The sequence below is a fragment of the Taudactylus pleione genome, unplaced genomic scaffold, assembly GCF_031769625.1.
Source record: "Taudactylus pleione unplaced genomic scaffold, aTauple2 ptg000436l, whole genome shotgun sequence".
Taxonomy (NCBI): domain Eukaryota; kingdom Metazoa; phylum Chordata; class Amphibia; order Anura; family Myobatrachidae; genus Taudactylus; species Taudactylus pleione.
The window spans coordinates 2,366,121-2,380,142 of NW_028284838.1; the positions used below are offsets into that span (position 1 = coordinate 2,366,121).

At 42.4% G+C, this 14,022-nt stretch overlaps 1 protein-coding gene across 1 annotated transcript in view; it reads left to right on the forward strand.

Moving 5' to 3' along the window:
* Window positions 1–5,487: 5,487 nt before the first annotated feature.
* The window catches only part of CCNL1 (cyclin L1), a 32,730-nt gene continuing 24,195 nt past the window's right edge, over window positions 5,488–14,022 (forward strand). The window contains exons 1-3 of the mRNA XM_088447674.1: window positions 5,488–5,855; window positions 5,993–6,067; window positions 9,020–9,129. Of these exons, the coding sequence (XP_088303800.1) occupies window positions 5,610–5,855; window positions 5,993–6,067; window positions 9,020–9,129 (431 nt within the window). The 5' untranslated portion in view covers window positions 5,488–5,609. The remainder of the gene's footprint in view (window positions 5,856–5,992; window positions 6,068–9,019; window positions 9,130–14,022) is intronic.

The window sequence follows — 14,022 nt, forward strand, 5'->3', positions numbered from 1 at the left end:
GACGCGTCACACCGGAGAATGGGGGATGGTAGGCTGGGGCAACGCCCTAGAAGGGGCCGCAGTCGGGACCGCAAGCCGGTCCGCGATTGACGCCAGCACTTGCGTAAACATCGCCCAAGGAGGATCCTGCACCACCGGGGGTTTAGAGGGACCAGGTACCAGCTGGCGCCGCCCGCACAGACCGTCCTGAGACAAATCCGCCCCGTCAACCCCTGCCGAACAGCGTTGGCAGGAAAACAACACAGGAGCCACGGAGCGCTCATTCTCCTCATCAGACATGATACAAAAAACTTTTGCAAGAAAAAAGTATCACCGAAACGAGGTAAGGCGTACAACCCCTGCGCACTCCCAAGTATGCAACACAAACAGCCCACAAAATGGTACTGAGTAGCACACCGCTGTATGTGACGGACCTCACAAATACGTAGCACCTGAGGGCCGTAGAAGGAAAGGGATAGGTAAAAGCTGACAGTAAGTAGAAATAAGCACAGACAGCAGCACTAGCAATAGTCAAATACCATGCAGGAAGTTATACTCACTGCACCTTCAGCTACAATCAACCTCCCAGATTCAGTGTCTGGGAGGGCTACAGCGCTGCGAACACTGTGCTGAACAGGGGAGAGGTACGCAGGGGGACCGGTCCACTGGATGCCACCTGGGAGCTCTGCGTTGCTGCCTGGGAAGATGGCCGCCGGAGAGCTCTGAGGAGGAGTGGCCGAGAACAGCCCATGAGAGAAGGTGCGCTGGTCTGAGGGGAGGAGCCGCTCAAGCAGGAAAGGCTGCCTCCCCTGCTAGTAATGAAACCCCCGGGACGCCGGTTCCCTGCCGGTCTTACACCCTGGTGGTCCAGCGGTCACGCGGGGTATGCCACAGAGGGGGGAGCCTGCCGCCGCTACTAGCGCTGCCGGTCTGTCCCCAGAGACCGGCGGCTGAAGACTGCATACTTCCCCCGCACGCAGCGCGAAGCGCTGCACGCGGCTTACCTGGCCCCGTGTGTCCGGCAGCAGTCTGTGGGAGGTCCCGGAGCCACGCTAGTACTGACTCCGGGGTCCCGCTGCGATCCCCAGATCAGTACTGGCGTCGCAGCGTCAGCGGGGCTGTTGGAGCGGCAAAGTGGACGTCAAGATGGACAGTCTGATGCTGCCGCTCTGAAGAAGTAAAAATAAATAAAATCTTTTCTTCTTTGAAAAAAATAAAAATAAAGCTTAGGGGCTGCTTATGCAGCCCCACTGCGCCAGGGTGACCCGACTCCGGCCGGGCACCAACTAAAACTGAGGTGCTGTGGCTCGGGGTATAGAGGAGGACGGACCCAAGTGCATCCTGGGAGCAGCAAAGCTTTAACTGCGTGGTGCCCATGGATCCAGATCCAGCTATACCCCAAGGTCAACCCTGTGGACCCCCTATGGACCCTGAAGTAGAAACATGCTTAACGGGATTATTTGATACATTCCTTGATACATGGAAAGAATACTTGCTATTTGATTGCAGTTCTGACGGAGAGCAAATATAGATTAGTAAATGAATATTCAATTTCTTTGTTCTATTAAAATTGTTGTAACTTCATATAATTAAAATAAGCAAAAGTATTATTAAAACACAAAATTATAGACTGAAGATTGAAACCCCACAAACTGGCACTGTACAGTGCCAATGCGAAATGACAGGTTATAAATTAATGGGGAAGCGTGATTGGCTGAGAACATGGGAATGGTTGCAATGGCAGTGTCTGCTCCAGCCAACCACAGATTCCCCATTCATTTCAATGAGAGTGACCTGTAATTTCGTGTTGACACTGTACTCACTGTGTATGTGTGAGAGATAAGAGTTGTCTAGGTTATTCTGTACTATCCCAGTGCCTGGCACCAAGGATGTAACATATGGTAATATGGGGTTAGGGTCCGCCCAATATTTCATCTTAACTAGAGGGTCTGTGCATTATTGTCTCAACTTTATTATGGGGTTCGAGACTGCAGTAGAACGCCCGTACATTCCTTGATTTTCCATTGTGGGAATGTGAATGGGGCTCCGGGGGTACCACACCCTATGTTAAGAAGAATCTGATGTAACCTGTACTGCCTGAGGGCCAGATTCAGAGCCGCTCGTAAGCAGCCACTCATTCGCTCGAGCGATGTTTGCACAACTGCGCATGCGCACTGATCGTAATACGCACGCGCGAACCAGTGCGGCCGAAAATCGTTTGTTCGCTAAATAGCGAATGCCTGCTATTTTGAGTGACAGAATGAGGCATATGTGGGTGGTAACAGGGGAAGGTGCTTGAAAACGGGTAATGGAGATCCGAACGCAGGCGTGCTTAAAGGTCAAAACGGGCGTTTTAAGGGTGTGCATAATTAATACAGCAGCGTCATTGACCACGTCACTGGGTTATTTTATAGCCAGAACTGCTCGCAAGATTGTGGTAGCAAAAACCAACCACAAGAATAGCGAGCAGTTCATACACTGGTCGACATACTCGATTAATCTAATAAATAGCGGACATGACGTAGGATGCGAGCGGCCAGGGGGCGTATTTTTTAAAAAAACGACCGCAAGTTTTGTTCGCTCGTTCATAGAGGCGTGAACAGACCGCAAAGAGCGAACGGTTCATTTGAATAGCCACCCCTATTTTCTGGACGAATGACCGCAAATAGCGTCCGGCTCTGAATCAAGCCCTGAGTACCTAGACAAAACTGAGTATTGCCCTGTTTGTTTGCTACGTATAATGGGTGTGGGTAAAAGCCGGAAACATAGTAAATGCATTGAAAAAGCCGGAAACCATGAAAAGTGTATTGAAAAAGCCGGAAATCATAGTAAATGTATTGAAAAAGCCGGAAATCTTATTAAATGCATTGAAACAGTTGGAAACCATAGTAAATGTATTGAAAAAGTCGGAAATCTTATTAAATGCATAGAAAAAGCTGGAAACCATAGTAAATGTATTGAAAAAGTTGTAAATATTATTAAATGCATTGAAAAAGCTGGAAACCCATGTAAAGTCCATTGAAAAAATCTGGAAATCATATTAAGGACCATATCCAATTAGCTGTGAAAAGCTGCGGTTTGTCAAAAAGTTTACACTTGTGCAAACTTTTCACCAAAAATGCGTATTGTGCTATCCTATTAGCCGCTGCTTTTTTTTTTTTTTAAGCCAAATGCCACATCGCATCTTTTGCAATAGAATTGCCTGAAGACCTGCATATGTAATAGCAGAGAAAAGTGACACATTCCAGTGTAGGGTGCAAAAAGTTTGCACATGCGAAAACATTACCTAATAGAATTTTTGACTTTTCCAATATAATTACTATGATTTCCAGCTTTTCCAATACATTTACTATGGATTTCCAGCTTTTCTAATACATTTACTATAGATTTCCAGCTTTTCCAATACATTTACTATAGATTTCGAGCTTTTTCAATAAATGTAATATGATTTCCGGCTTTTCTAATACACTTACTATGGATTTCCGGCTTTTACACTCTTCCACTTATGATTAAGTATGTATTCATTTGATTCAGTTCAGTGGTCACGTATGTAAATACATACTTCGAAGTCTTATTGTTAACAGTATGAAATTTATATTATATTGGAATGTTTTTTTGTTTTTCTTTAAATAATAGGTCACAATAATAACGACTACTGTGCTCACTGTAATATTTTTTCCGGTGGGTACAGGTGCCAGCGGTCCATTAATGTCCGGAGATGCTGGCACTCGTTCCAAATAATGATGGGCATTGATGAAAATATGGAGTGGTATTTCAGACTCCATATATAATCCCTGCTCCTTTACACACAGTATAACCATCAATGGTTATCCAGAAGTTCCCAAATTCAGTCCTCAAGGCTCCCCAGCAGTTCAGATTTTAGATATATCAATGGTTGAGCACAGCTGACTTATGGTGCATTCACACGGTCAGATGAACGACGAACAAATTTACCAACGATTTCATGAACTACGATTTTTGACAGAATTAAAATGAATGAAAATCAACCAAATCTTACTGCAAACACATCAGATGTCAGATATTGTTTACTGACAAACAAGAACACACATCGTTCATCGTTGCAGGAACACGTCAGATTTTCTTTATGATATGATTTTTAAAATCGTTATTGTACAAATCTTAAGGAAAATCTGACCGTGTGTATGCACTATTAATTAGTACCTCAGTCAATTTGATTTGACCACCTGTGCTCAACCATAGTTATCTAAGTTAACCCCTTAAAGGGGGGTATCCACTAGACGATAAAGTTCAACGATAAAATCGTTCGATAATCATTCAAACATCGTTTACAAATCGTGCAGTAATTGTTTCTAACGATGTACGATACGCGCTCCCGCTGGTCGTTTGATCGTCTCCTCCATCGACTGAACATGCAGGTCAATTTCACTTGATTGCTTACACATCGTTCACGCTGAACCACTATCTGCCCACTATAGCTGAAAGCTCTCAATCACAGATTAAAACAACATAAGGTGCATACACACTAGACGATATGCTCCCTGAGCGATATCGTCTAGTGTGTCCCCGGCAGGCTGTGCTCAATGTCGTTCATGACATTGAGCACAGCCGCTGAACGATATCATTAGCGATATCGTTCAGCACCGGGCTCTCTCACCCATTCCCTGACATGCAGCAACCTGACGAGGTCGTCAGGTTGGCCTGCATGTCAGCCCGATGAACGAGGATGACGAACGACCCGCGGGAACGCGCGTCGTCGTCATCGTTCATCTTTTTTGTGTTAAACATGGACGATAAAGTGGACGACTGAACGATAACGATATCGTTATCGTTCAGTCGTCCACTTTAATCGCCCAGTGTGTACGCACCAATAGTTTATTGTTAGATCTTTTGCAAATTGTTCAGAGTGGAAGATCATATTTCAAGGGAAACTTCAAGGGAAAATCGTGAAGAGGTTGGACAGGGATAAATTCGTCTAGTGGGATGCCCCCCATAACTGTTGAGGACCGCATTTGGGAACCTCTAGGTTATACCATTGAAAGGTTTTGATGGCTAGTAGCTAACGCACAATTTGATGTCAGAAGCCCAACAACCATTCGATGCTGGGCTTCCGTTGTCCATCCCTAATCAGTCTGCATTTGCCCCTACAGCCAGACACCAATGTGAATTTTCGATAGACAATTTCGCCACAAACATAACTTTCCATGACTGCACTTTGGCTGCGTCTACAGACCTCCAATCCCTGCCCTGGCCCCATAAGCCGCTATGCAGGGAGACCGAGCTGCCGCCTCTCCTACACTGATAGAAGGGCGAGGAGGACAGCCGGCACCGATTACCTAGATCACAGAAGGTAACTGGCACAATGCCATCTATACCAGGCCATGTGCTCTCTCTCTCTGTACATGTTACATGCCGGTTAGTGTATAGGGGGAACATGGGACAACTGGACAAGGCCCGTAATAGCCACATTATACCCCAGCAGATATGCTGCGGATGCGGAAACTAGTAAGAGCCCATGCCTCTCCGGAGGAGGAGGAGGGACCCCTCCCCGTGCTGCTGGCGGTGGGTGTGCACGGTGCGCTGCGTGCGTCACTGCCGGCTCCCTGCTTCCTTCCTGCGCGGCGTTGCAGATACGTTCTCCTGTGACAGCGATGGCGGCGTTACCTCCGATCTCCGCTCCGGCCGCCCCCTCCCGCCCCGCCGCTGGCGGCATCCTCATCGGGGACCGCCTGTACTCTCAGGTCTCCCTCACCATCGACAACTCCATCATCCCTGATGAGCGCCTCTCGCCGACCCCCTCCATGCTAGACGGCCTGGAGCTGAACACCGAGACCGACCTGCGCATCCTGGGCTGCGAGCTCATCCAGTCCGCCGGCATATTGCTGCGGATGCCGCAGGTGAGGAGGCGGGAGGCCGGGGGTGGGGGTTACAGAGCTATGTGGTAGTGGGAACATACTGGGGGGTGGTACACAAAATGGCGGCGGTCTCTGGTGTCACCTTAGCCGATGCCACTCACCCGCTCCTCTCTCCTCAGGTGGCCATGGCGACCGCCCAGGTGCTGTTCCACCGCTTCTTCTACTCCAAGTCCTTCGTCAAGCACAGCTTTGAGGTGAGGGAAGCAATGGCGGGCTGTGTATTTGTGTATAGGGATTTTCCTCTGTGTCTGACACATGTAATCACCGTATGTGTGTGTAATGACCGTCATATGTACATGACACATGTAATCACCGTATGTGTGTGTAATGACCATCATATGTACATGACACATGTAATCACTGTATCTGTGTGTAGTGATCGTCATATGTACATGACACATGTAATCACTGTATCTGTGTAGTGATCGTCATATGTACATGACACATGTAGTCACTGTATTTGTGTGTAGTGATCGTCATATGTACATGACACTTCCATTTTCCATCCGTGTATAGTGATTAGGGATGGGTCCCCGCACTATAGCACATGCATTGGCTTTTATTTCTTTTCTTATTTTTAGTGCACATGTGATTTGTAACATCTGTTCTAACCACAATATTATTTTCACAATAACTTTCTCTGTTAAATACATGCCAATCCCGTATCTATCCGAAAGATGGATTTGGGACCGCATATTGGGCAGCCTTAATACATCTGTACCTGACACATGTTCTTCCCCCCCCCAATCTGTGTGCTAGTATAGTGATCATCATGTATTCACCCCACCTTCAAATCTGTCTGCTCTACATCTATGTATAATAATCATCGGTACATGACACATGTATATGTGTGTCTGGTCACGGCATCTCACCCCTTACTTGTGTGTCCCACACAGCTCCTTGGGTGCATTACTTGGTAATGCTTTCCATTGAAGCTAGGTACAGACTGAGACGATGTCGTTACGATTTGGCCAAATCGTAACAACATATCGCAGTGTGCATGCGCGATATGCGCACTCCCGTGGTCACGTACGCATAGGGGTTTTTTTGTATGTGACACTGCTGGAATTAAATTTAGCCCACCCTCTGATGTGTAATAATAATGTATTATGTCATGAACTACATTTTCAGACCATGGCCCACTCCTAGATGGAGCGTACACACGGTCAGATTTGTCAGACTTGTCAGATTTGTCAGATGAACGATTTGGACGATTTGATCAAAGTTTTGAACGATTTGAACGATTGAACGATTTTTGACTGCATTAAAATGAATGGAATCGTCCAAGTCTGACTGCAAACCCATCAGATGTCAGATATCGTTATCTGACAAACGGGAACGCGCATCGTTGATCGTCCATCGTTCAGGCATGTCAGATATGAACGATTTTCCATCAGATATGAACGACTGAACGATTTTTAAATCGTTATCGTCCATATCTGAAGAAAAAATCTGATCGTGTGTATGCACCTTAATACTTATACAGGTTGGCGTGATTTATATTTACAGACCATAGTCCATTCTCTGATGGGTAATACGAATATAGGTTGTGGCAGTGGTTCACAAACTTTCTTGAATCATGGCGCCCTAGAGTATCGGCCTTTTGTTCATGGCATGCCAAGGAGGCCAAAAGTTTCTTATTGAGATTACAGCAATAATTGCCCCCCATTTACCAACGAAGGCAAATACCAGCGGAATTTTTCATTTAGTATCACTGTGATGCTAACGAAAAATTCACTGCTATATACTAATCCTTACCACTCCGGCGAGGTATCGCGAAGTCCTCTTCGAGGTCCCCCCACTGGGCTGCTAGCAGCCTAACACTGCCAGCTATGGGGCTCCGGTGTTATGCGCACGCATGACTCTCCATCTGTGCCTGCAAGGCTTCGCTGGAATGGAAGTGCCAGGTCCCCATTGCCGTCAATTGGGACCGCATTGCTCTCGCCATCTAAAAGATGGTGAGAGCGATGCTGTGACAAACCGTAGTAATCTTAGATTACCGCTGTTTGTTAAATGCAGAAACGAGGACATAACCCATTTAGCGAGCGCTAAAGGGGTTATGTCCTCGTTTCTGCATTCATGCTTTGTTGGGAAATGGGGGCCATTATTACATGAAGTGAATTGTGCTTACCAGTCATCCTTGGGTTCAGTTACATCGTGGTGAACAGGGTTGCACTTCTGTTGTCTACATATTTTATGATTTGCAGCCACCGGCACTGACTTTGCCTATCACATTGACCATAAATAATTTGATTTGGTCCTGGATCACCAACCTGCGGCACCCAGTATGGGTGAACTACATTTACAGACCATAGCCCACCCTGTATTGTGTAAGGCTTATGTAGGTTAGCATGATCTTCATTTAGACTATAACCCACCCCCTTGTGGGTTATATTAAATACTGATATAGTCTTTAATAATTTTGTCAGACAATAACAATTGGTTGTGACTGATACCAATATATGGAATTTTTAATTGTCTGTGATTCATTGATTCATTAAGTGGTTCCAATGTGTTACCAGAAATAGTGTGTGTTGTTTTGAGAGCATTTAGTTTATCACATGACAGAGACTTATTGTGAGTGAAGCAAACCTAGAGTATCAGTGTTTGGGGGAATATATCGCCCTTTAGTCTTCACGCTGGGGCAGGGTCCCCAGAAAGTTGGCATGGTCACTCAGAAAATGTGGCATGTCCTTAAGATGCACCCTCTTTTCGCCACGGTGGGGGCATGCCCAGTACTACATTCTGACTGCTGTGATCCCGAGTGCCGGCATCCTGTACCCAACCCATATAATCTGTTAGCCCCGTAAATACCTTATTCCTTTTCTCTAGTCACTTTAAATTTTTAGAATGGTTTTGTAGTAATCTAGTATCAGAGCTGGAAAAATAAAACATCCTGCTTGCGACTGCTATCTACTAAGCTAGGTGAACACTTGTTCAATCATACTTGAGATCCAATTTTTTTTTTTTTTTACAATGAAAGTCCAGATGAACATGCAGATTCATGCGTACAGACTTACAATTTACCATTCTAGTTTTCCTTGCCTGTCATTAGATTACAGTAACCAGTCCTCATAGAACTACTTGTGCCTTTAACTTGTCAAATGTTGAAATCTTGTACTCTCATTAAATTGACTTCTTTTCAGATTGTTGCCATGGCTTGTATCAATCTCGCTTCCAAAATTGAAGAAGCTCCAAGACGAATTAGAGATGTCATAAATGTTTTTCATCACTTACGCCAGATAAGAGCTAAACGGTATGTTTCTTTGTTATGCAAATATGATTTGTCTAAAGAAATGCCTTAACAAAAGAAGCTTACATTTCGTGATTTCCCAGCTAATATGTATACCTTTAACAGAAATAGGTGAAATATAAAATTTTAATTTCCTATGGTGAACACTAAGCTATTTCTTCAGTGTTTTATGTACTACTTTATTGCTCCTTGATATAAATGGCTTTTTGTATTGTTTTTGTTTGCTTTTTAAAGTGCTCTTTTTCACATAATTAAGATTTTATCTTTGATATTTTCTATTCATTTGGCCATGCAGAATCCTTAACCACGTACACAATGCATTGCTGTGTGCTGTTTATGGTCTAGGTTTTCTGTGTATTCAAATTTGTTCATTTGAGATGGTTTTTTTTTTTTTCTTTTTTAGACAAACAAAAAACATCTCAAATTAACAAAACACTCCAAATTATTTCATATGAATGTCTTGCTTCATTTTTCAGTATATATCTTGTGTTGAAATCTGTTTTTCAGCACTTAGCTATGTATGGGATAACCAGGTCTTATTAACAGTCCTTAACTTACAAGTCAGAGGCATGACACAGGTTTGATATTGCAATAGAATGTAGCAATAAGATATAAGGATTGTCTTTTATTTAAGTCAAATATCCACCAAGGGTTTTGTGTTCCGAAATTTTGCGAGTTATTGTCGATTAAGATTTGTAGTTTACTGTATAGTTTTGTGACCCTTCTCACATTTTAATAGAAATGACAACTACCTCAATTACACTGCACTAAGTACGCAATTCTCTATTTCCATTTAATTACGTGTACTAATTGTGTCATTTGGTTTACGTTAAAATCATGCACAGGTTTTGGTCATTTGCGCTGTCCAAAAAGCGGCATTGTAATATGCAGTGTAGTAATGCGATGCCATGGCACAATTGCCATTCACACTAATAATTCAACAAATGTTATGGTGGGATTTAAAAATATACTAATTTAATCTGTTTTAGAGTGGTTATTGGCTTTCAAGGAAATATTTTACATTGCTCAAACATAGCTGCTACATTTCTAATAAAAAGTATCCCAAATTTAGTCTCTAACTTAATAAATTGCCCAGTTAGCCACATTGTGTGGCCTAATTTTACCTTATTTACTTGATAATGTATGATACTAAAAAATGCTGAAAGTTGAGCCGAGTTTTTCCCATTAGCAGAGTGTGTCCGTGTGTACACCATATGCCTACATTGCACACCAGTATTACAGCAACACTCTGACATGGATGTAAGAAGTGGCCTCTTACCCTTAGTTAAGCCACTGATCCAATATGAAATAGCCACTGACGTAATTTGCAGATGTTCAACATAAATATTTACCTTGTTTTTATGCCATCTTAATACCTCAAACTAATGTTTGTGTCCCTTCAATGAGGCATAATTGTTATTTTTCAGGGTGTAAAACTTGTGCTCTAACACCCCACTACTATTACATAAGTCATCATTGACACATGGTTATTGTGCTGTGTATTTTGAGGGTAAGCAATAGGATGAACACTGCAAATTTCATGAAGCTTTGGAGACGATATAACAAGTGTTGTGTTCAAAATTCCACATTTTTTATTTTATTTTTTTATTACTAATTCAGTATAGCCATTTCAAACTAAACTACTTTTGTCAGTTATTTAATTAAATAAAACATTTTATTTTTTTTATTTCTTTATTCAATTTGCTTTACAGTACATGTCACTTCACTTCCTGAACAACTTCGTATTTATTTACTGTGTATATATGGCTTTGTTTATAGCACATCTAATCTATCATTTTATGAGATGTTTTGTCCCCATACGTATATTGTTTCCAAGTACCCTCGCAATGAATCAAATGAAAACCATTTACATTGGTTATAACATGTACAGCAAGCCGTGTAAAAAAAAATAAAAAAAAAATCATGTTGCCTTATGTCTGTTAGATACATGTATTGACTTTACATTTTTTTCCCCTTGCAACCGACTATACAGCAACCAGCTACATTTACCAATGCCTGGGTGATGTGGAGTGGTACATAGAGATGAAGCTGTCGTCTTGGCAACAGTGAGTGAAGTGTCGAAAATCCCCATGGAGAAGCCAGTGCTCCGAGAATAGGTCACTGGAATCGGGGACTCACAGGTTGGCCACTGGTGAACCATTTGGACAGACTCCTGTATCATGTTAAGCTTTTGTCTTTGCTGTCCAAGTTTATTTTAACTGAGAATTCATGTGTGTATCTTTTTGTAAGAAAAGCGAACACTTCGAAATAGAATTTAAATGGAAAAATACAATAGCTTGTTTGCACAGCACACACTTTGAGGTTGATGGCAATTTGCTGTCTTTTTATTATATTTCTTTATTTTCTCACATTATTTACATTCTCTAATTCAGAGAAATGACCTAGAAGAGCTACTACTCTTTATGAAGAAAGAAAAAATCTTAACTCTGCTGCATTTAATGATCTTTTACGTATATGAGCTATTGAGACTGCCTCCGTTATCTTTCTGTATTTGTAGGAGCCAGGACTGGAGCTATGACATTGGGTTTCATAGATGTTCTCATTGTCAAGGGGAAAGGCAAGCTTTCTCCTGCCATGTCTTGCCCCTTCTTTATTCTCTCTTTCCATCCCCCCCCTTCTCTATAATATTCCCTCCGCTCCAGTCTGTGTGTGTGTTTGTGTGTGTGTATAAACTGTGAGTATGTAAATGTGTGTGTGTGTGTAATATATATTACACAATAATGATTTTTAGTACTAAGAAATGTAGTGTACATTTATTTATACTTTCACGGTTGTGACAATTTGCCATAAGAAGAGAACACTTTCTTCTTCTTGGGAATGTTAAATGATCTGTTTAATATACCCACTGCTTGTAAAGGGTCATTCCAATATTTGATTTTAGTCAAAATTAAAAAACCGCATTGTACTTGCAGAACAGTTAAACATCTCAATTGATTTAAGAATGCAGTGGATCTGTTTGTTCTTTAATGGTAAATATAGCATATTACATTTAGTAAAGTTATTATATTTCACAAAACAAACCCGAACTGCTATTTTTATGAAACACGTTGGGTATCTGGATATGTACATCATATGTCATTCACAGGGTGGTTAAACACTAGTGGACTTTATGTTCAGCTTCTCCTAAACCACATGTTCTCAAACTCTGTCCCCAGGACCCCAAACAGTGCATGTTTTCCCGGTCTCCTCACAGAATCACAAGTGAATAATTGGCTCCACCTGAGGATCTTTTGAAATGAGTCGAGGAGTAATGACTACACCTGTGCACTTGCTGGGTGACCTGGAAAACGTGACCTATGTGCCGTCCTGAGGACAGAGTTTGCGAACCACTGTGCTAAACTATTGTACAGGAAATATTGCCACAACAATACTACAGTTATTACATCACAATTTCTGGATGTGCTTTACCAAGATAATAGCTCCAGGAGATAAGGTGGTGGGGTTAGTACAACCTTTAGTCAATCAGAGAAATAGGGGTATATTTACTAAAGTGCTGGTATTTAGAAGTGGAGATGTTGCCCATAGCAACAAATCAGATTGTAGCTATTCTCTTTTAGAAGGTGCTAGATATATAACTAGAATCTGGTTGGTTGCTATGGGCGACATCTCCACTTCTAAAAACCAGCACTAAACTCATTTGTCCATATGGAGGCAAGTTCATAGTGGTGGTATGCTAGAACAAAATGTAGTTAATTTAAGCATCTAAATGTTAGCAGCATGGCATCTGCCATAGTGGTTGGAAATAGAGTGGTATGAAATTAGCCTTTCCTACTAATGAGTTCAGTTTACCTTGGTGTGAAGCTAAACTAGATTCCCAATTTACTTTATTTGCTATTGCTAACACACCTTTCAATCCGTTGATGCCTTGTTATCTTTAAACTGTCTACTCATGTAGGTTGCTGTAATGGTATACATCTTGTACACCCCCCCCCTTTATGGTTGTGTGACCATTTACTGGGGAAATAAAAGAATAACTGGAGATAATCGTCCTGTTCTTGCTAGTCTAGCCCAATTATTTCAGTTTTAAACAACTATCAGGCAGCCATTTACACCTCTATAAGTTAATTCCGTCTAGGGGCACTGAATGGTGGAAGCTCCCATGCTTTCCACTTTGTGCATTCACCGTCGAAGCATTGTCATCTGTTCTTAACTATCTAGCGCTGTTAACCATCTATTGTTTCCGCCCGATGGTGTGAAACCATTGAAAGTTTCATCATTGACGGCTGTCCGTAATTGTCTAATTCGTGGAGAAAGAGCTCTCATGCCCCGTCTGCAGAGTTTTATTTATTTTTTTAATGAAAGTAGAATGAATTATTATTAGGGAATAACTGAAAGGCCCAGGGTATTACAGATGTGAGTAGATTTTGATCACTATGCAGTTATACCTAGCTACATGTAACTGTAAAGGGCTGGGATTATGATTTTATACAGTGTACAGTCAGCGGTTGTGCTAAGGAATACTGAGCCTGTTTCACTACAGATCGCTATTGCAGCTGCGATTACACACACAGGTCTGCTGCGAAAATATGCTAATGACTGCAATCGCAAAGCCAGCATAGACGCCCACTACCGCTTTGGCACATCCGTAATACCTTGCAATCCTGCGTACACATCAGCCCCTCACTCACAATTACAACAGGTCTGTCCTTAGAAGTTGCTTACCTCATTGCACGCAGTGCTGAATCAGGCCCAATGTGGTACACCATAACAGCACATATACAATATAATGATTTACTCTGATTTGGTGTCATGTAAAAGAAAAAACTATCCTTAAGTGTGTTCAGTGGTTTTGAAAGAGGGCCTCTGACCTTTTATTGCTTATTCATAGTATTGTGAAAAAACGTTTCAGATGGAAACATGTACAGAGGAAGACAA